Source organism: Cebidichthys violaceus, unplaced genomic scaffold (genome assembly GCF_023349555.1).
Source record: "Cebidichthys violaceus isolate CVI_PGR_0920_01 unplaced genomic scaffold, fCebVio1.0.p SCAF_17, whole genome shotgun sequence".
NCBI lineage: Eukaryota > Metazoa > Chordata > Actinopteri > Perciformes > Stichaeidae > Cebidichthys > Cebidichthys violaceus.
This window is the reverse complement of record NW_027176340.1, coordinates 13,681,561-13,704,632: the sequence shown is the minus strand read 5'-3', so window position 1 is coordinate 13,704,632 and position 23,072 is coordinate 13,681,561. Positions and strand designations below refer to the sequence as shown.

Sequence of the window (23,072 nt, the reverse complement as noted above, 5' to 3'; positions counted from 1 at the left end):
GATCACCAGCCAGGCAGATAGAATCATCCTTGACATGTGTTGAGGCTGTGAATGTGTGTGTGTGTGTGTGTGTGTGTGTGTGTGTGTGTGTGTGTGTGTGTGTGTGTGTGTGTGTGTGTGTGTGTGTGTGTGTGTGTGTGTGTGTGGTGTACCTGGTAGAGGTGCAGGTTGTGAGCCAGTAAGGTGATCTTCCTCTCCACTCTGACAGGGAGCAGTGATGAACCCTGGACCTTCTCCACGCAGGGACAAGCTGAAGAACCCCAGCTGACATAGGAGCCCTCGTCCCCCTATAAACACAGGCAAAGTATAAACACACAAGCCCCCCGCCCTCCTCACTCTCTAGTTCTATCACATGCACCCACACTATTTCCTCTGATCCAGTGAGGTGGCACGTTGATGCTGCAGATCAAACTAACTACTTATTGTTTACATGAATGTGTCATTTATTGAAGTGATTATAGCATCTTTCAAATGCGGCATGAGTTTACTTGTGGAAAAATGAGACAATTCAGGTGTGCACAGCTGCGTGCCAAAGTGAATGTAACCGTCATCGTTCACTGCAAACACACAGCAGAAAACCTCCAAAGTGAGTTTTTAAAAGTAATGCAGATTAAATGTAAATGTGAAAAATCAAAAAACAGCAGCTGGCTGTTTTTCTTGGGAGCAAAAGCAAAACAACAAAAAGAATGCAGGTGTCACACAGTAGAGGAGGAGCAGAGAACCAAGGGCAGGAGTACAGAGTCTAGTGAGGAGCTGGGAGCGCTGGGAGGCTGCTGAAGCTTTGCGAAGAAGAAGAAGAAGAAGAAGAAGAAGAAGGAGGAGGAGGAGGAGGAGGGCGGCTGAACTCACCGGGAGAAAGGCGTCAGCTGGATCATACTGGTAGTCCAGCTCTGAGTCAGTATCCAGCAGGTGGGGGTAGGATGGGGGGGCGTGGTCGACCTCACCATCACCTGACAACACGGTGGCAGCGGAAAATGTGGCTGTGTTGCTTTCTGACTGGACGGCGCTCTCGGCGTGGACGTCTTCTTCTCCTTCTCCTTCTTCTTCTTCTTCTTTTGGCCAGAGGAGCACCTCAGGGTTGGTTCCCGGAATTCCTGCCTCAGTCGGGGAGTCTTGTGTGGGCATCAGGGTGGGAGTCTGGGTCAGGTCCAGGTAGAGGTGGTGCTCGGAGTCGCCAGGTTCACCCAAGGGGAACGGCGGCGGCAGGGGGAAGCCGGATGAGGCCGGGGTGGGAGGCTCCACCAGGCTCAAAGCGCCCTCAGCTTCCTGGATGTCGCTCGGAGGGGCCTCAGTCACCACCTCCAGGGGGGAGGAATCCAGTTCGTGGGGTGGGGTGATCAAAGGCACCACGGGGTCCAGATCTCCACTTAGACCATCAGCAACGGTGACTGGCACCAACTCTGTGGCTACCATGACGACAGTGGGCGTGGCGGCGGCACCGTCTGTGTCGACAAAAAGCTCTCCTGCTTCAGTCTCCTCCTCCTTGCCGGTGGTGACCTTTGGGGGCGGAGTTGGAGTGGGTGCGGTGAATGATAGGGTGCTGGCAGGCTGAGGGGGCAGGGTGATGGGTGGGGTTGTTGGCTCAGGGTTGGTGGTGGTCGCGGGCAGAGTAGTGGGTGCAGGAGAGGTGGTTGGCTCCTGAGTGGTTGCCACAGTGACGGGGGCTGCAGAGGTTGTTGTTGTAGCGATAGTTGTTGCGGCGATAGTAGTTGTGGGAGTTGTCGTGGTGGTTGTCAGGGCAGCCGTTGTGGTAGCGGCTGTTGTGATGACTTTAATGGGTTTGATTGTGGGAGGAGCCGAGGTGGGGAGTTTAAACTGGGGGAGGGACGAGGAGGGGAGGACATGAGGATAGGGTGAGACCGAAATAAAAAAACAAGACACTAATGGACAAGACGAAATGGAAAAACCAATAACTGAACTTGAATGTGATGTTAAACATGACCTACTGTTACTGCTGCTTATGACACAGCAATGACTTCTGTTACAAGTAAATGTTTGTTTTGGCATATGAGGCACAACTACACATGTATGGGCACTGATGAATGTATCCAAAAATACATTCTATCTAAATAGGAAAACCATTAATTTACTTACCACGTTCAAGTAGTCAGTGCAAACCCACCAACACATTCTAGTGCTTTTATTTTGAGAAAGCATCATGACTGAACCCGTTTTATCTCAGAACTTAAATGAGTGACTGTCTTGTGCAGCAGCTGAATAAAGAGGAGAGAATGTGTATTAAAGATATAATTGATGTTTTCCTGAAAGGCACGGTGTGTGTGGAGGTGATGCGTGGAACACAGTCCAGCCATTGTGTGTATTTTAGGCCGTAGATGCACTTTTCTTTTCAATGTGACTTGTGATCAGATTCACCAGATCAGATCTCAGTGTGTCCATGTGTGTGTCCAAACTTGACACTTGAATGCGACCTGCCTGATCAGATAGTGATCGGATAGATTTCCTGGTCAAAGGAGTGGCTGTGAAACATTGGATGAGCACATCATTTCCTGTAAATTCTTCACAATAAAAGTCCTCTGTTCTATTTGCTGCTTACTCTTCCTCCCTGCAGTATTAGTAGAACTGTTTTATTGAAGAATAGCCGCTAAGTGGGAAACAATAAAAGTCCCTTGTTATTTTGTTACCTAAAAGATTTTATTTTGAAGCAGGAACTTAACAGGACTCAGACAGACTTGGTTTTCCTCCTCTCTTTTCTTTTACTCTCGTGTTGGGGGAAGATGAAGGAGACCTAAGGTTAACGGTTGATAAATTGACCCCCCGGCATGTGTTATTATAATAATAATACTTTAATTTTATATAGCGCTTTTATAAGCACCCAAAGACGCTTTACATAGGGCAGAGACAAACAGAACAAACAAAACAAAACATTTTGGTAAAAAAAAAAGAAAACTGGCAACATCGATCTGGAAGCGTACAGACTTCACAGTTATACGTCCTGACGTGATCGGGTGACGAAAGTCACACAGAAAGGACTTGCGTCTTCCGTGGGTGCTGTGCATTCTGTGTAACTTACATGTTGGTTGTAGATGATCACCCCCTCCTCACAGGTGGGCTTGTGGGTGCACAGGTGCTGGTGAACACACCAGTTGCAGCCCCATTGGCTCAGAACGCAACCGCGGCAACTGCACGCAGAAACGACAGGGTGTACAGATCAGAGACACAAAGAGAGCGGCCTGGAGTGGAAAGACGTTACAGAGAGGCGACAAAAAAAGAAGTAAAGGTATGAAGAGATGAAGAGAAAGGTGGAGAGAGGTATATTAGAAGTATTGCAGGACAAAGAGAGATACAGCTATTGTAGCGTGTACCACACACAGTAATCCAATTGCTGCCGATGTGGCCCCAGTGGTAAAAAAAAAGAAAAAAAAAAAAAAAAAAAAGAGAGAGAGAGAGAGAGAGAGAGAGAGAGAGAGAGAGAGAGAGAGAGAGAGAGAGAGAGAGAGAGAGAGAGAGAGAGAGAGAGAGAGAGAGAGAGAGAGAGCATGTGTGGAAACACAGAGGAGGTCAGGAAGGACACTAAACACAGTGATGTTCACTTTGATCAGGGCTCATCACTAACTTCTTCTTCAAGTCATCAAAATAGAGCAGCTTTCTTCCCTTTCTGTTACTGGGAGTATATTGGGAGTTGTCCTCACCAGCAGAGCACTCAGTTCACTGTGAACTGGGTTGTAAACACAGTACTGATAGAATGACGTGGCTGTAATTCATGACTACACAGCTATTTGGGATATTTGTTTTTTGAGCCTACTGAAAGTAGCTTAAGAAGAAAGAAAAGATGAATAATCAATGACTTCATGCAGGAACACATTTGTACAAGAGAATTTATGGGATTCACCAATTTTCTTGCACTAAGACTTTTCTCTTAGGGATGAAGGAAATCCTGGAGCGGTCCAGACCTGTGAACCACATACAGATACAGCAGTCTGCCCGTCTTCCCAACGGACAAGTACCGTATTTTCCGCACTATAAGGCGCACCGGATTATAAGGCGCACCTTCAATGTATGGCCTATTTTAGAACTGTTTTTATATAGAGGGCGCACCGGATTATAAGGCGCATAGAATAGAAGCTACTACAGTCAAACGTTTGACTGGGGTTGCGTTATGCATCCACTAGATGGAGCTGTGCTAAAGGGAATGTCAACAAAACAGTCAGATAAATCATTCAGTCAAACTTTATTGATTTTTGATTTCATTCACAATACGGTAACTTAAACGTAGAGGGGAACTTTTCCCTGATTCAGTAAACACGTAAAAGAAACAGTCTGATACCACTAAATCAAACGTTAGTGCATTCACAATATAGTAACTCTCGAGCGGTGTTTACCGCTATTACTTCGGCGACGCCCCTGACTACGGTAGCCGTAATGCTGCAAGCGGTGCAGCTTTGTAGTTTACCAGTCGTACTGAAACATTTTGACAGAGCGCCGTGTACAACCAGTATGGATCAACCAATTAACAAATTGATCCATATATAAGGCGCTCCGGATTACAAGGCGCACTGTCGTTTTTTGAGAAAATTAAAGGCTTTTAAGTGCGCCTTATAGTGCGGAAAATACGGTACCCTGTTTGACTTAAAGGGGAACTTCTGTACTTTTCAACCTGGACCACACCATCCCATGTTTTTGTGTCTAAGTGACTAATGAGGAAACAATGTTTTAGATCGGTCCAGTATTGAGTGAGAAGGCTGCAGACTGCAGCTACTAAATGGACTGTAATGTAATGTCTCGGGGCAACTCATCACCGTCAATGTTGGTCCAATAAAAGAGCTTGTTGTTGCCACTGACACACTCAGATTGTTATTGTAAGTGTCTGACAACATGCTGGAAAGGACCCTATAGAGAAATAATACCTTTATGATAAACATTTTTTACTTGCTTTCAGGCATGGAAATGTAGATTCTCTCACTCCAACAGCTGCCTCAGGGTCTTTATGTAAGTCTCTGTCCACATGACATCCAGCGCTGTATCTGACAGCGTAGCATCACCCGTACAATATTCTGTCCATCTCCATAAGCTGTCATATCCGCTAGACTTCATCCCATCTATGGGTCACTTTGCTTTTTAAAAGATGTCAAATCATTGTTCTGTATTTCTGTCAGTGCGGTGCTGTTCCGATGACACGCTGCTGATGTTTGCAGCAGTATTCAGAGTTTCTAATTGTATACAACCTCTGACACTGCTGCATTTGTTATGTTGTTGTCTGTTGATGTTCGACAGCAGGATGTCATGTTTCTCTAAATGAAACGTGTCCACAAACAGAGTGGAGCGGGTAGCCTGACGTAGCATCGGTTAAGCTAGTGATCAGATCACACGGACGTGGCATTCATCAGCCTGAGGTTTGTGGAGATACGAGGGTTTAGAATACTTCAGTGAGAGAACTTCATAAATAAAAGGTAAGGATAAAAATAGGATATGACCTGAAAGAACGTCTGGATGAATTAAATGAGTTGTTTTACAAGCAGGAGAGCATGTGAGAAGTAATGGACAAACAGACAAAAGACAGACAGGTGAATTGATGGAGGGACAAAGATTAAGCAGGTTGCAAAATTCAGACCAACAGACTCGGATAGAGACTTGATTACGAGGTCTGCAATGAGCAGAGCGGGAGGAGACAGGAGAGCAGATAAATCATGGTTAACTCACGGCACGCTGCCGGACAGCTGCTTCACCGCCGTACAGTCGTAGAAGGTGAAGTCCCTCGCTGTGACGGTGATGTCCCCAAAGCGAAGAGACAGGGTGACTGTGACGAAGTCTGAGGAGCACAAAACACAGAGAGAGAGAGAGATACAGCGTGAGGAAACCCCATCATGTTTGCACTGAGCACAGCGCTGAGCGAACGGGGCTCTGGCAATATTCTCCCAGGGCTGATCATCTCCGATTCGGAAAGTCTGGGATGAGTTCGATGTTTCCCAAAACTCTGTGAGAGAAGGTTTGGTACACTGAGGTCTAATAGAGCCATGTGCAGCCTCCATCCTCAGCCCAGACAGAGACAGGACAGAGACAGGACAGAGACAGGACAGGCCTCAGAGGCTTCCCTTCTGTCACTACGCAAGTGGTCGCAGCGCTTGGTCGTGCACCTCTGAATGTTTGTAACTTGGCGAGCGATCTATTGACTGTCTCAAACAGTTCACTGACAAAAACACTATTTACATGTCTAGGGTTTATACTAAGGAGGCAAATTTGTTTTAAATGTTTTAGAAACAGGAGGTGCTATTTTTTTGCAGCCAAATCAAATAGTTGACGGGATATTCAACCTTTATAATGCTTGTAATAATGACTTGTGTCTTTACAGGACTTGTAAAAAGACAATACAGTAGTCCATGAATATGAGATATGAGTTGACAGATAATTACAATCCCTCCTCTGCATTGTGGACATTGGTTTATGGCTTTTTACTGGTTAGTCCTTTTGATTCTTTACAGGTTTTTTTTGGTTGTTCGTCTTCGTTGATGCTCGGAGCTCACGTTAAGTCGAAAGAAGGAAGTCGGTTAAACTATGTTTACTACACACAGTTTGGGTAAAATAAAAAAATGTACCGGTCGCCTCCAATCCATGTGACTGTGATCATTTATCATACAATATATGGAGAAGACCTCAACATTGCCCATTGTGTTTACATAAAAAAATTATGCCAGAATAAACAGCCTTTTTCCACCATTTTAAGCCAAGAGTCCATTTTATTTATTGTTTTGGCTGCATGGTTTTATTTTATCTATTAATTTTTATTTAAAATATAATATATTTGTGAAAATAACATTCAGACAATATCATTTATCTAATTGAGTTATCTTATCCGGCCAACGGTACAAAAACGGTACAATGAGTTTTTGCATCAGTCCAAATGAGAAACTTTGTTAAAAAGGCAGCAGTCAGGTGAGAATCTGATCTCCAACTTTAAAGCAACAGTTGCCCTTTTTTGTTATAAAGTAAGCACTGGCACTAACCCTCTTTAAGTTAAGGTAAGCCACAGATAGATCCTTAAATGCAGCCCGTGTGTCCATATCTCAGTAAACCCCCCCGGGCTGATTCTTCCTGAGCCCCGCACCCTGAGAACTAAAACAAGCTGCAAGTTTCAGGAATGCAGGCATGGGAACCAGTCTCTGTGTGTGTGTGTGTGTGTGTGTGTGTGTGTGTGTGTGTGTGTGTGTGTGTGTGTGTGTGTGTGTGTGTGAGTGAGTGAGTGAGTGAGTGAGTGAGAGAAAGAGAGAGAGACACACACACACACACACACACACACACACACACACACACACACACACACACACACAACAAACACACACACACACACACAAATCATGTGAATGTTTTGGTGAGGGTGACCTCTGTAGAGGCTTCAGTTTTTATTAACAAGCCCCTTTAAATCTTCTTTTATCATTGCCGCTGACTTATTACAGCAGCAGCAGCACTCTGCACTCATCTCACTAAACAATCACACAAACCAGGCAAAACCAAAGCACATATCGAGCATTGAAGCCCTCGATGAAATACATTTATTTAAAATACAGATTACTCTCTGCTGTGTAAGCTGGCTTTAGGGGAAATGGATTGGGTTAGCCTACATTCATGGACGCAGGGATTGAACCGCATACGTGTATGGTCTGCCTGGGCACGAAAAACACGCACAAAAATAATCTCATAACAGAATGCAGCCAAATCCTCCTGTAGCAAAGTTGAAAAGTTCAAACCGGTAATTAAACTTCAGCTTCATCGGTTTTCTTCCAGAAACAAAGACCGTTCAGGTGAGCTCCGGTGAGCACTCACCCTGTCCCGGAGGCACCGCAGGTACTCGGCTGGTGTCGGGAGAATGGCAGGTGACGCCGGTTTCGGTGACAGCGGCAGGACTGTGGCTGTTCTGGAAGAAGCAGGAGTAGGACTCGCCTTTCTCTAACACTGGAAGTCCAGCGACTGACAGAGACACCTGACGAAAGACAAAAAAACAAACTCCTATTAGATCACTTCAGACAGCACTACTGTACATGTGGGAGACTTCAAAACCCTCATCAGGTCCATGTTTGTTTTAGAACCACATCTAAACCACATTTATACGTGTAGAAATGGAGCTCAGGTGGCCACTAACATCATCTCAACCGATCAAGGCAGCAGTAGATCAGCAATGTCTGTGTTCCACCAGATAAAATTGCTGTTTTTTTCAGATGGAGTCTGCTGGTATAGGTCACAGCTTCGGTTCCCTGTCTGGAACATAAACTGTTAGTTATTGATATAGTTATCGGACAGAAACCTCTGCATTACTGAGTCCACACCTGTGCTGTTACACAGGACACTGAAGGTCCTGATCAGAGTGAGCGATTCATCGGATGAAATCGGATCCGCTCATGTGTAAACGTCAATGTGAAGTCATTTGATTTGAAAACTGAAATGGATTCCCTTGCTGCAGGAGCATGAATCATACTTGATTTATTACCATACTCGTATTGTTATTTTGGCTCCACCGTCCCTCCTCATTCATGTAGTGTTTGCGTCTACAGCTCCAAGATATCATCTGTCAATCAGAGAGAATAGAGCGCAATCGAGTCCCGCCCACACCGGAGGAGAAAACAATTCATCACTCTCCATTGACTTTGCATTGTGTGAAGGTGCCTCCTTGTCACAAAGTCGCTGTGTGGTGGGATGCACCACCAACAAGTTTAAGAACCCGGAACTACGTTTCTATTAGCTGCTGAACAGAAGATCTGAGCCTTTAAGAGGACTAAAGTGAGGCATCAGCAGGACCAATGGGACAACTGTGGATCCTGACTCAGTATGTCTAACGTTAAGTGTGCAGCAAACACATACTGTCCAAATATCACTTTTAGGATAACTATATTTTTGTAAGTTAAGCTAAAGCATTAAATGGACTTGTTTTTGTATAATGCCTTTCTAATATTCCAACAACTCAAAGCGCTCTACACAACATCTCATTCACCCAATCACAGCCACACATACACTGATGGGAGGGGCTACTATGCAAGGGGCCACCTGCCCATCAAGACTATTCATTCATACACATTAAAACACCACAGGTGCAGCCTTTGACAGCAGTTAGGGGTTGTCTCTTGCGTATCGACATGGACTGGAGTTGCCGGGGATCGAACCTCTGATCTTCAGATTGAAAGACTGGTAGACATAGGGTGCTAAAAAAGTCCTTTGACGTGCAGAAATCTCCCGTTTTTAGCTAGCAACAAGCATTTTGTCAGCGCATCAGCGCTTATTGTTTTTCCCTCCGGTGGGCGTGGCTTCCACTGTAGGACACAGATCACTTTGTGTTGATTTATGGACCTTAACTCTAAAAGTATCCTATTTTTCCCCAAATCATAGTACCAGATTTTTTTAATGAATAAAAATTACTATTTAATATGATTTTAATTCATGATTTGGTCCATAAGATTTTAGGAAATATTGAGAAATGTTCATAACAATTTCCTAAAGCTCAAGCTGATATCTCATGAGACAAAGAACAGCAGAAGTTTTTCATTCTCCATACAGTCTTGCTATGAACGCTTTGAAGGCTTTGTGCTATTGTAACCACATTTGGTGGACGTGTGTAGAAATTATGTCCGAGTGACCATGACAATATGGGGCTATTTGGCGAATAGTTGGCGCTGCGGCAGCAGCAAGAAATCTCCATCTGTCTGTATGTGTGTGCATGTCCATAAAACCCTTCATCCGCTCTACTTCACACTTAGCGTGTGTTTTGTGTTGAATCTCTTTTCTACACGTTAGCACTTGTACTTGTATCAGTGCATCTCTAACATTTACAGTTCCAGGGAAATATGCATGTGATCCCAACTGGTCTACCTCACACCCACCCAGTGTGTTTAGACTTAAAAGAATAAATGTTCATGAGTCGTCCTCTCCCATGATGCAACACTCTGTGTGTGTGTGTGTGTGTGTGTGTGTGTATTGTACAAATGTTTTTACCTCTGCAGCTGTCCACAGGCACCATCTTCTACACAGATGACAGATACTGTAACTTCTCTCCTGCACCAGGACATGACAGGGCTCTGATCACTATCTTCTCTCTCTCACACACACACACACACACACACACACACACACACACACACACACACACACACACACACACACACACACACACACACACACACACACACACACACACACACACACACACTACCCCTTCCGGCTGATAAGGGACTCTTGGATGACTTACGGCGAGGTGATATGTGGGCGTATGGACTTTTGGTATGTGAGGAGACTGTTATTATTGGGGGGGTATTGCAAGATATTCTTGGAAAAAGCCCTGTAGGTGCTTGAGGTGGACGTTTTATCAGCAGAAACCAGAAAGGATGCTTTTGCTCATCCTCCCTTAGATCCTTTGCAGAGGTGTGCACGGACGGGCAGATGTAAGTCTGGAGTTTTGTTTTGCTCAGTCGCTGCTCGGGTTTGTATCACTGTGCTGCAGACTCACCGTCCTGCTCTCCTCCCTGCTGACGTTGGAGGGGTTGAGGTCCTGGACGGCCAGACACTGCTGCTCCATGTCGAAGCTCCACAGCCACTGACCTGGCTGCTTCCCACGAGAACACTCCGACTGCAACACACACCTGCAAAGGAAAGCATGCGCGGACATTGTCACTGTGTGTGTTGTGATTTTAAGTTCAGCCCACCATCTGTCTCTCAAACTCTATAAAACAGCCATGTACACTAGCATGAAAATGATCTTCGGTGTATACTGTGATTGTAAAACTGCACAATAACTCCTTCCTGGACTGTTACCATGTTATTTTGTGATTAGCAGAGGGGTCTGGTTTCTGCTTCTAAAACTATCTAATGTAAGTAGTGTGTGACAAGTTAAAAAAATGTACTTGAACTGGGAAACAGATTCCAAACAAGGCAACTTTACAAACTGTTATGAAGGCAAGAAGAACATGACAGAAGGAGTGAGGATGGTAAGAGAGGAGCAGAGAGAAAAACATCCAGGTGAGAGGGAGGGGGGAGGCCGGGTGGTGAGGCAGAACAGTGAGGAGAGGGGAGGAGACACAGATGGGACGGCGAGGAAGATTTCTTTCATCAGACTCAAACGCAACCCCACCGGAGCACACTCAAACATGACTTGGCAAAAACACTTTGAAAACTAACAAGAGTGCCAGCAGCTGATACAACACTACATGTCAGCACTCCACTTTTTATTTCAGTAATATTCAAAGAGGAACATTTCACAGCAACGTGAGCAGCTCATTTTAAATGTGTTTTACATTTTACAATTCAGTCAATACTGTTTATAATAAATCTGTGAATGTCAAACTTTTGATGAGAATATGATTCTTCCTCTTAGAAATAAAAAGTCAACATCATAAGCAATAGGAGCACAAACTTTAAATAGCAAACTTTAGACAGACGTGCCAGCGTAAGTGGCATAACACTCTTTTCGACTTGTTCTACTGTTACGCTACGTCTTAGCAATTAGCATTATCTGTTATTATTATTTGTAGCAATGGTGGCTGCTGTTCAGGTGAGGTTCCATAGACTGAAGTTTACAAAGGTTTAGTATTACTCAGAGACTTGTGTGTCTTGTGTGTTTTCTGAAGTCAGAAATTAGAATTTAGTTGTAATTCAATTCAATTTCAGCCACACTTTATATGATGCTAGATTAGAACTTTAGGTGGTTCATCTCACCTTCCCTCCAGGACACACCAGCCACAGTAGGGGTCATGGGCCAGCAGGCAGGAGTGGCAGTCTGGGTGCTGCTGGCATTCAGCCACGGGCCTCTTCTGCAGCTGGAACCAGGACAACACAATCATGATCAGTCGTGCAAATACCGTGCTCACTAAGCTCCCAGAAATCTGATTAAAAAGAATAGGTGGCCCACTTTTTCCAGTGGAACAATGCATAATGAAAATATGGTCATTAGAATAATCCTAACTACAGGCTGCTATTTGGGGCAGAAACAAGAGACTCTGAATTATTTCTCTTTAGCTGTACAACTACATGACAGGAAGGATGCGTTGAGAAAACGAAGCATGAAATAAGGCTACAAGAGTGCAAATTATCTGTGTGTGCATATACCATGTTATGAGTCATGATGAAGAGATGTTCCTCTTTCTGGTCCAGGATGAGGTCCAAACTAATGGCTGTGTTCTGCTGAATGGACATGACGGAGTACTCCTCCACTTCGCCGTTTGGCCCCAGGAACACCTGAGGAAACGCACGCACGCACGCACGCACGCACGCACGCACACACACACACACACACACACACACACACACACACACACACACACACACACACACACACACACACACACACACACACACACACACACACACACACACACACGTTTGGGTTGTGTAAGGATTTAATAGACATACAAATATGCACTGAGCTGCAATGCAAAATGTGAATCTCTTTCCATTTTACTCATACAAACATATAAATAGACTGTTCAATTTTTTTAAAAGGAAGTAAACACGCAAGCTATAGCAGGAATTTTTTTTTACCGTGTTATACGTGTTCAAGCCAACATGGACGAGAAGTCCTATTATTATGGATGGCTATAATGGAATCATATTAGCTACTGAACATGCATGTCAAAGATCCATCTCAATGACGGATCATGAAGACCATGTGACGCTGCTCATTTTCAAACTTATCCAGATTAGCCTGCACCACATGAGGTTAAAATGCCCAACTTTACAGCAGAAACAAACATGTTTGGGTCTCTACAGCTAATTTCCCTGATCATAACTGTATGGGGAGTGAATCTTTATGCAACTCATCTATTTAAATGACATTAAGGCTTAGAGCTATGCATAATTAAGGGTGTGGCTGCTATGAGTGTAAGGTGGGTGCTAGGTGGCTAGCCGCTAGCTCGGCCGTGCTTGTGGTGTTGGTGCCCTTTGGAGAATTGTGAGAGACAACTCACATGGCTTGCTGTGCAGTTGATTGTACTAACAGACTGTTCAAGAAGTCTGTGCTCCAGTTTTATTTATGTTAGCACTAATTCAAGCTAGTAGATATCGGAGTCTGTGCTCACCATATCTGATTCATTAGCTTAGCTCGATGTACTAAAAGACTCTCTTAGGGGTCAGCCCTTGTTTTGTTTCCCAGTAAGTACAGAACAAACAAGCCTGTTTGTTGCTCACCAAAATTAGCATCCCAATCGATATCACAGTCAACGTGAATTATGGCTGCACCTTGCTATTCAAGCTAGCGCTAGCTGGACTTTTCCAGCTCCACCCTCTCATCCAAATAGGTTTGATTCTGGCTCCAAAAAAATCCCAAGATGGCGACGGCCAAGGTGCCAAACTCGAGGCTTCATAACGGCATTCCACAAACCAATGGGGGATGTCACGGTGACAACATCCACTTTTATATGTAGTCTATGGTGCTAACACACAGTTGTGTTTTGACATAACCTCAAAAAAATAAAGGATTAAAAGAAATGTAACCAGATTAGAAATTCTGCATCATAGTATAAAGAGACAAATCCAGAAACAACCAGACAACATCAGGAGCCCTCTGTGACCCGTCTGAGATTGTGCTGCCTGTTAAAAGTGTGGAGCAGCTGTAATGTGGGTTAATACGGGAGGGCAGCCCGGCCGACTGTTCCACAACAGCCCTTTGATGTTGTTTACAGGAGCCTGAACATCAGCTTCATTCCATCTGATGTCATTAGTGAGATCCTCCACTGTGAGGGGAACTCTGCTGGAAGAAAGACGGCAATCACCCTAATGGGAAGATCCAGCACAGGTCAGGAGGAAGTATGGATTCCCTCATCTGCCCTGTGAGTTCAGGTTTAATAGGATATCACAGAGCGTGTGTGTGTGTGTGTGTGTGTGTGTGTGTGTGTGTGTGTGTGTGTGTGTGTGTGTTTGTGTGGTAGCAGACAATGGAGGCTGTGATAAATATGATATGGGGATGCGGGCCAGGATGATGGCAGGCTCATCCAAGTCCTCCAGGTATGTGGAGGATTTGAGGTTAGCTTTGACACTCTTTGATCCCACAGCTCCTCAAAGACAGACTGTCCATGCTTTAATATCTGTCCATTCATATTACAGCAAATTAGTGAAACCACATAACAGATGACTCAATGACATTCCTTTCTTCAAACAAGTGAAAGAGGAGTGGAAGCGACACAAAATATGTAAAATAAGTTGTAAAACATAAGCACAGATTGTCAAGGGAGGAGTGGGAAATGTAAGACAGAGAGTTGAACTGGAAGCTGTATACCAGCCGTTGCATGCTAGCTGCACAAACCTTCCCTTTCTTCCCCCATGATGCACTGATCTGACATCGACAAAACAAACATTGAGAGGCGGAATCCTCACTGGTCAGCAACGCGTCTTCATGCAATCGTTTATAAGACTGGTGCGGTTTAAGGAATTAGACTTCCCCTAATGTCATACTGGCTCCTGTGTCTTGAACTCCATCTTAATTCCATTCAGCCCTCTAGTTATTTCAAGCAGCAGACTGCAATTAGCCAATCACTTTGCACCATGATTACCTGCCAGAAACGAAAAACTACTTGATTGTACACATGGGTATGTGAGCATGTGAGTATTCCATTAAGGTACATTGAAAATAATGTGAAGCTATCCTTTAATGTCTTTACCACATTTCAATGGCAATGTGTCAAATAGCTGTGTGGGATATTCTAGTCTGGACCAAAGTGGTGGAAAGATCAACCGACATCGTCATCCTCATGAAGCGTTCAGACCCAACGTGACGCGTTCAGGCGCAACGTGACGCGTTCAGGCGCAACGTGACGCGTTCAGGCGCAACGTGACGTGTTCAGACATAACATGTTATGTCTGAACACGTCACGTTGTGTCACAACGTGACGCGTTCTGACACAACATGAGGCTTGATTGCATTCATGAGAATGGCACGGACGAATGGTCAAAGTGGCCGTGATCTGTGATCAGTTCATCCTCGAGTCCAGGTGGACTTTTGTTCCAAATTTGCTGAAATTTCCATTATTTGTTCCTGAGATGTTGCGCTCATCAGAATGGACCGAAGGCACGGACAACCCGAAAGGCGTCGGCAGCGTGGAGTCCTTAAAAGAGAGCGACTGGACTGAAATGTCAAAAAACAACCAGAGTTTCTGGTGAGTTTTCGAGCTGCCACGCAAATGCACTTCCAATCCCACAATTGGTGAGCGGCAAACAGACAGATGGACTGGAAGGTTGACAGATGAAGGAGATGCGAATGTGGCTAGCTTACAGCTCACATGTGCACAGTTGGTACATTATTCGTTTTCAACCACTCAACACAGAGTGCACAAGTGATCCGGCGGCCATCTCCACACAAATGACACGCTTTGCCTTCTGTCCGAGCATACAAGACGTAATATAGACACATTTAAATATTAACAAAGGTTTATTTATCTTTTTGTCACTTTCATTTTGACAGCCACTAGAGGGCACAGGCCGACTGTAAATGAATGACGAAATGAATGAATGAATGAAAGAAAGACAACAGAGGAATAACAACTTTGTTCCCATTATATTTACTCCACACAAGGAAAGAAAGAAAGAGCTTTCTTAAAACGTTTGCTCACTTTGTTCTCTCTGCACGAACCACACCAGAATCTAGCGGTCATACTTCTATCAGGTGAACACGGTGCTGCCACAGTTTGAATTGAAATGTTCTCTGTTGGTGGCTGCAGTGAGGAGGACACAGACTGACAATGCATGCATTAATGACAGTGACACTGTCTGCTGTTCTGACCGGTAACTCGCCATCATTCTGAATGAGTCGCTCTGTTGGGAAGCGCACGTGTCTGCCAGTCAGCGATGACGCTGCACAACCGAAGCATGTAGCTCCGTTTTGTGGTTGAGCTGGCTCTGGCTCTGTGTGATGTAACTATACAGAAATACGTTAATGGCTGTCATTGTGCCACTTCTGCATGTGCGGGGGGGGGGGCCTCAACCACAAGCCACACAAAGAGCAGACTGTGTGGAGGCGAGTTCTCGATCTGTAAACTCCTGATATCAAGGGGCCTCCCAAAACCTCCCTGCTCCAATGACCTTCTAGCTTAGTCCACTTATTACAAATCAACATAAAAATATAAAATGTATTCTGTGATCAACAAGTCCAACCCTGGTGTGATACATTGCTTTTATACACAAGCTCAGCTGACTTTCTCTAATCAATACACATATTCCTGTTCTCCCTTTCACTTTTCTTCCACATCGGGACATTCCATGTGTCTCCTTGCGTTTGGCGGAGCTTCACTCTGACCGCCGTCTGAACCCACGTTGACGCTGCCATACATGACCCCATCGTGACTCAACCGGGACCCCCCCTCCCTGCATTCAGCTGCAACACCTTGGGAATCAAACTGACAGCCTCGCAGAGGACAACGTCACTTCAGAGGAGCTTCACATGATCCGGCCATGGAGCTGAGCGCTCACAGGCTGCTCACTGTGACTGAAAGGTTCGGGCATTTCTAGTGAGTGGGACCCCGGAGTCAGCAGGGGTTTAAAGCAGAATGAGCTTTTGTTATACAAAGACGCGTTACAATTTACTACTTCCTGTTCTCCAGACTGGCGCTAAGCCGCTAAATGTGAATACTGTTCACTCTTGGCATAATTTGGGTTGGTGTCAACAAAAACTGAATCTGATGAGCTTAAAAAAGTTGTATTGGATGCACACCTCAAAGAGAAATATTTGATACATTTATATATATATATCAGTGGTTAGTATAATAGTTTAGTATTAAAGGATCCTCATCATGCATATTTTCAGGTTCAAACTTGTACTTTGGATTTCTACTAGAACATGTTTAAGCGCTTTAATATTAAACAAAAAAAACTTTATTTTTCTAATACTGTCAGTCTGAATATACCTGTATTCACTCTCCGTCTGAAACGCTCCATTTTAGTGCCTGTCCCTTTAAGACCCTCTCCTGAAAAAGCACAGTCTGCTCTGATTGGTCAGCTTTTCCAATCTTCTGCATCTTTAGTGTCGCCGTCTTCACAGCGCCACTGCAGTCGCAGACTTTAGCGGCACTTCTACCGCTGACTGTATAGTTGTGACGTCACAACCTGACAGGAAGTCCTGACTCGTTTAAAGGTACAGTGTCTGAATACGGACTGTGCTCATGTCTCAGTGGATTTAACGTTTTGATACTTTCACAGTTTTAATATAGAACCCATACCTGCGCCATAATCAAAAAAGACATGGACATCTCACTTTCTACATTATGTCCACAATATTTCCTTATCCATTAAATAATTTAAATATATACCAATAATTATTCACAGGTAAGTCAAGTTATGTCATTTGAGTTAGTACAATGGGAAAATCTACCAGCATTTTTTTGAGAACAAGGTGGAAACATAAGTGAATGATTCACTGAGATTATTTCTGGAGTGCTGAGATCAGCCTGCCTGCCTCTTCACACCGAGACTATTTTAGACCTCCACTGGTTGGCACATGAACAGAGAGCGGCCGGCCTCTGGAGGTGAACAGAGAACAGAGTAGAGTGTCTGCTGCAGTGACTACCATGTCTGTGCAGGGACAGGTATTAAAGTCAAACACCCAACACATGTTACCCAAATAGGGCCTGAACTCAAAATGATGACAAGTTGCAGAGTATAGCAGACTATTAATTCATATTTCCAGCAATAACAGCAGAATCTCTGCAAAATCACAGTAAGCGCATATTCAAAGTACACCTTTTTTGTCTGTGTATGGGTGTGTGTGTGTGTGTGTGTGTGTGTGTGTGTGTGTGTGTGTGTGTGTGTGTGTGTGTGTGTGTGTGTCCGTGCACAGCTTAAAATCTGTGACCTCACGCTACCTTGTGCAGGTTCCCCTTTGAGTCTCCCAGGAAGGCGATGGTGTGTCCCGGCCTCACGCTGACGGCCACGGCGGTGAGACGGGCGGACGGGCTGTCCAATATGGTCTCCGCCTCCACGGCCATCCTGCTGGCCATCGGGCTGGGGGTGTGGTCAGAGCCGCAGGGGTACGTATTCAGAGTGTTCTACAGCGGGGACACAGCAGAACAAAATCATGTCAGGTGACATGGAGATTAGACAACACACATCATATGCGCATGTGAAACTACAACTAGCTTGTGTTGTGCAAAAAGAAGCCCATCAAGGGATATGTTATTAATGTTCTCAGCTTGGAAGCCCGTTACCAAAAATAAAACAGCTGTGTTCCTATTGTGGTCAGTAAAATCCCAGCAGAATTTATTGTGGAGTGGTTTGGGAACAAACTCCAGTGACATCAACACAAGCTGCTTGAGAAGCCTACAGTTTGTTTTTGCTTCCACAGTTTGGCAGTGGGGAGTCTTTGCTCTGGCGGCGAGGTTGTTGTTCTTCGTTCGGGGCAATTAATTTTTTTCCACAACAGCGTTTGAAAGCGGGGTCACTGCTTCATGATCGGTCATCTCGACAATAGGACGCAAAGGCAATAAACCTGAGAGCTCTGGCTGTTGAAGGCTCCTTGTTTTGATGGATTGCATGCGGATGGCTGGTTGGTGCGTGGCTATGAATGGATTCCTTATTTGGCCTGCTCTTGAGAAATAGAGACCGCTGAGATGCGGCACAAAACAACGAAGCTTGGTGTAATAACATAGCTGTCCGAGTAGCTTCAGGTATTGATGGAGTTAACCGAGGGGAGTGAAGGACAGTTTAGAGTAGTAGTATCATGTAGTCCACTTGATGAGAAGCCAACCATTAGAGGAAAACAAGCAGGGTGACTCCATGCTAAGAATAACCCCAAACTGTATGATGACTATTGGAATAGTTATGAAGTTATGATGTCCGGTCTATGAGCATGGCCTGGAAGTTTAAAGACTGCTCTGGCTGATGAGAGCCTGTGATTACACTCTATTACTACACTCTATTACTACACTGCTTCACGGCCTGTTATTTCTTTACAGCAGGCCGCTGCTTTGACTAAAAGACTGTTGCTGTAGACACAGTTCTGATCTAAAAACTAAAACAACTCCGCCCGCACCAGTTTCCCAGAATGAGGGAATAAATTACTCCATAAAATGCTTCTTTATAAAAGAAAAATAGATATTTACATAGACTGTATAAGAAGTGGACATAGTCGCCATAACTTCACCCAGTAGTTTTGGGGACCACGGTTTTGAAGCCTTGAGTTTAGCCTTTTGGCCGTCGCCATCTTGGTTTTTTGCAACCATAAGTGACTCGAGAGGGTGGAGTTAGATACAACCAGACGCTGAATAAGACTGACAACCCTGATAGCCATTAGACAGAATGCAAGTTTAAGGCTCTTGCCCATTGGCTTCACTTTTCACAAACGGAGGTCGCCGCCTGCTCCATAAACAAGGTGTTTGTTTTTTGGGGGGGATTTTAAGTAAAATAATATTTTTTAATTTTTTAGTGAGTAGCCATGTAATAAATGGGATTGTGGGCAGGTCATGAAGACCTGTCACTGTACACGATCCTTTACATGACACATACAGACTGCCATCATTTGGACATTCACTACTAACACCGAGGGAGGTAATAACAGCTAAGGCTGCTTAAGTTGCATTTCGGCCACTCGTATTTGGTAGGAGTCCTAAACCTCATCTTCAATAACAAAGCTTAGACCTCGCGTGAGAGTCTGTCCCTGGTGCAGATGGACCATCCTGGCAAACACTGAAAGGGGATGAAGCTGCTTTGGTTTTGTTTGCGTACAGGAATCCAATTGAGATTTGAAATCTTAATGACACTGTAAATCTCTTCAGCTCCAAATCTCTCCACGCTGTTCCCCTCTACCCATATGATTTGATTTGCCCCCCCTCTTTTCACATTTATATTCACAAACATATATTCATATCTGCCCCGTTCCTCTTCCTACCCCACCATTTTACTTTGCTTTCACTTTATGTTCCACTGTGATCTGTGTCTCTTTATGTCTTTTTCTCCTTCAGAGCCTTGTCCCCGACTGGTGTGTCTTTATCCGTCCTTGTCAGGGCTTGTTAAACATTACCCTCACCCCACCCCACTAAGTATGGCTAATGCCGCCGATCGATCTCTCTCCGACCAGCAATACTATTAAATTACGCTGCCCGCACTACCTTCTCCCTAGAGCCGATCTGTTGTACACGGCTGCACGGGTTGAGGGGTCAGAGCTGTGATAATAGAAGAGGATGTCAAACTATCCCACGCGGTCCATCCAAATGCGATGTTTACATGCAGTAAACACCTTAATGCACATGCGATGGATGAATCGGATTAAATCCCTCCTCCACAACATTACAGTTGTCGGTTAAAAAAATGTCCCATACAAATGACACTGCTGGAATAGGACAAGCCTGGACGCCATCAGATGCAGGTGGAGGCTTTTATTCAATATAGTCATCAAAGAAAAAAAACGAGATGAGTGCACTCAGTGCAGCTCTATTAAAGGTGTTTTGAGGATGTGTGAGTCACTGCAACCATGAGAGGTCCTTGAGCATGCAGCCATAAGTGAGCACCAATAACATTATGCAGTTTGGTGCAGCAGTACGCAAAATCATCCATGGACAGACACAGTGATGCACACACATGCATGCATTCACACGCACACACACACACACTCACGACCAATCTCATTATCTCCTGGCAGAGATAATAAAAAAGGCTCGGACAACATTGGACAACATAAACTTCTGTAAAAAGCACAATGAAAAGCAGCAGAATGTGAAGTAATTTGGGTTGTTTGATTGTGACTGGTTCACATTTATATTCAGAGACAGAAAATAAACTTCAATGTGAAACAACACACGTGAAAAAAGGGACACAAGGCCACTCTTATTCTATAGGCAGTCATTCTTAGCATGCATGCTGTTTTTCAGTAACACCCTGTCACACAAACAAATACAATTACACACAGTGACTCATGGGAGTGGAGCAGTGTAACTGCTGTCTGGTTCAGTGTGTTCACCGCTGTGCGGTTTCACTGGAGAAAGTGATGGTTAAAAGCCTTTCTTCAGGTCCATCTCATTGGTCATTTGGCTGAACCACATACATTCTAGGACATATTTTCTATTTTAGTCAAATCAATTATGTATTGGTCGATTGTTAGTAAGCAACCACAGAAACAAGCAGACTGTACAACTCACCTCTGGCAGGTTGGCACAGTTGGATTTGACTTCGTATTCTATGTAGGCCGCCTCCAGTCCTGTTTCTCTACCCATCTGTGTGTAGCACAGGTCTCTGGTGGCGTTAATCCTGCGGTCCACGTCTTTGAGGTTAAACATACAGAGGGCTGAGTCCTCGCTGGGCAGAGTTGATGAAGCCAAGCGGGTGGAGAAGACACCGAGAAGAACTTCTGAGCCTTGACTCGCCGCGCCATCCTTGGTGAGGCCAAGCTGGACAGCCTGCAAAAGGTTGTAAATTTTCCCTGCCCTGGAACGACATGTCAAGGGCACTTCCACGTAGGAGTAATAGGCCTGGTCGTCCAAGCAAACACGAGAGATATAAGTGCGGTACTCCCGTGACTGTGACTTTAGGTCTCGCCTGTAGAAGAGGAAGTACACATGCTGACGGTGGGCGAATGATGAGACAAAATGATGGTCGTATTCCGAGAGACGGCCAGCCACGGCCAACTTGGCGGTCTCCTCGTAAGAAAAGATGGGTGCCTGGGCAAGGTTTCGTGTGGAAATAGGTGGGTGGCTGCTGGTGTAACCCCGCCCCACAAACAGTACTGGCTGCCTGTCAGGATGAGAGCGAACCACGAGTCCCACGGTGCTAACATTGGGGTGGTTAGCTGCTACATATTGAGTATCCACGGGCCTCTCTGTGGAGAAACGTACCTCATCCACAGAACTCAGATTACGTTTCTGGCAGATTCCTTGGTTGACACTCCCGCAGGTGATGAGTTCCATGGAGTAAGGGTCGACCAGCAGGAGCTTGTTGTGGTTGCTGGTGAGCCTGGCCTGAGGGCAGTTGCTCTCGGTTACAGGAGGTAAACACTCCCGACTGTCTGTGACAGGTCCGGTGTCAGCCTGAAGTTCAAGTTGGAGGAACCGATCCAACTGGAACAGGTGATCCCGGGCCCCGACGTAGACCCGACTCACACTGGGGTCGGGATGCAGGGCCAAGTGCTCAAACAGAGTGTCGTTCCGGATAAAGGTGGGGTAAAGACTGGAGGGAGACGAGTCTGATCCTTGTGTGTGGGGCCAGCCGACCGCTAGCAGCAAGAGCGACAGCAGCGTCTGGACTGCTAACCCTGAAAGATGACGCGCCATCCCCGGAGGCATGGCAGCAGAGCTGGTGGACAGAAGACAGGACAAGTTGTTAGGAGTCGTCAAACATTTTCGTGCGACAGACCTCCACACAGATACATTATGCCATGGATCCCCATATGGTCACACATTTAGTTCAGGAAACCTTGTTTTGGTCATGTCTGTACAGTGGATTAGCTGAGGTCATTTAAAGACAGTCTAAAATTCATACAGTTTCAACTAAATGATACCAAAACTGTTTGTGACCATCTGTATATTTTCTTTTGCACAGGCGCTCTAGAACAGTAGTTCCCAAGCAGGGAGCCATGGACCAGTACTAGGTTACCGGGTACAAGCAGTGGGATGAATCATGGTCAAGCCCACAACAATAGGATACTGTTTCTAAACGGAGGTACTGAGGGTCACCTGTATGCGAGGCCGTCTTACCTTGTAGACCTGCGTGTGCTGTGGTCCTAAAACTGTTGCAACTAGCTAGCTAATGCTGGGACCAGACTCCTCCCGGCTGATGCCATCGTGTCAATAACTGTGTTACCATTTACATATGTGTATGCACATAAGAAAAGCTGTATGGGAACGGCAAAATTCGATAAAACGTTTTTACGCTAGTTTAAGGTGGGTTTCGCATTTGTCAAAAAACAGATGATATGGAAATGTAAAATAAATTATGAGGTAGTGAACATTTAGCTCACATGACTGATCAGCTGTTGGCGTCTTCCCGGATAGTCCCAGGAACCACAAATGCTCGTCTTTGTCTCCAGAAAACAGGAAACATGCAACTAGCTGACATGAAAAAACAATTAAAACGTTTTGCTTTCGTAGACGGTCAGGTGGTTTGCAAATTATTATTCTTCTACTCTGTTTTCTGGTAGAATACGTCCATGCATAAAGCATAGCCTATAGCGC

The 23,072-nt window shown here is 45.0% G+C and overlaps 1 protein-coding gene across 2 annotated transcripts in view; it reads right to left on the bottom strand.

The window, feature by feature from the left end:
* Positions 1-23,072, bottom strand: part of plxnb1b (plexin b1b) — a 121,577-nt gene that overhangs the window by 20,558 nt on the left and 77,947 nt on the right. For both annotated transcript variants that reach the window (XM_068712666.1, XM_068712667.1), the window contains 10 exons: positions 21,045-22,194; positions 17,778-17,960; positions 12,040-12,168; positions 11,650-11,750; positions 10,445-10,577; positions 7,777-7,933; positions 5,659-5,767; positions 3,032-3,140; positions 850-1,815; positions 153-287 (listed from right to left, as the gene is read on the bottom strand). In XM_068712666.1, the coding sequence (XP_068568767.1) occupies positions 153-287; positions 850-1,815; positions 3,032-3,140; positions 5,659-5,767; positions 7,777-7,933; positions 10,445-10,577; positions 11,650-11,750; positions 12,040-12,168; positions 17,778-17,960; positions 21,045-22,184 (3,162 nt within the window). In that variant the 5' untranslated portion in view covers positions 22,185-22,194. The remainder of the gene's footprint in view (positions 1-152; positions 288-849; positions 1,816-3,031; positions 3,141-5,658; positions 5,768-7,776; positions 7,934-10,444; positions 10,578-11,649; positions 11,751-12,039; positions 12,169-17,777; positions 17,961-21,044; positions 22,195-23,072) is intronic.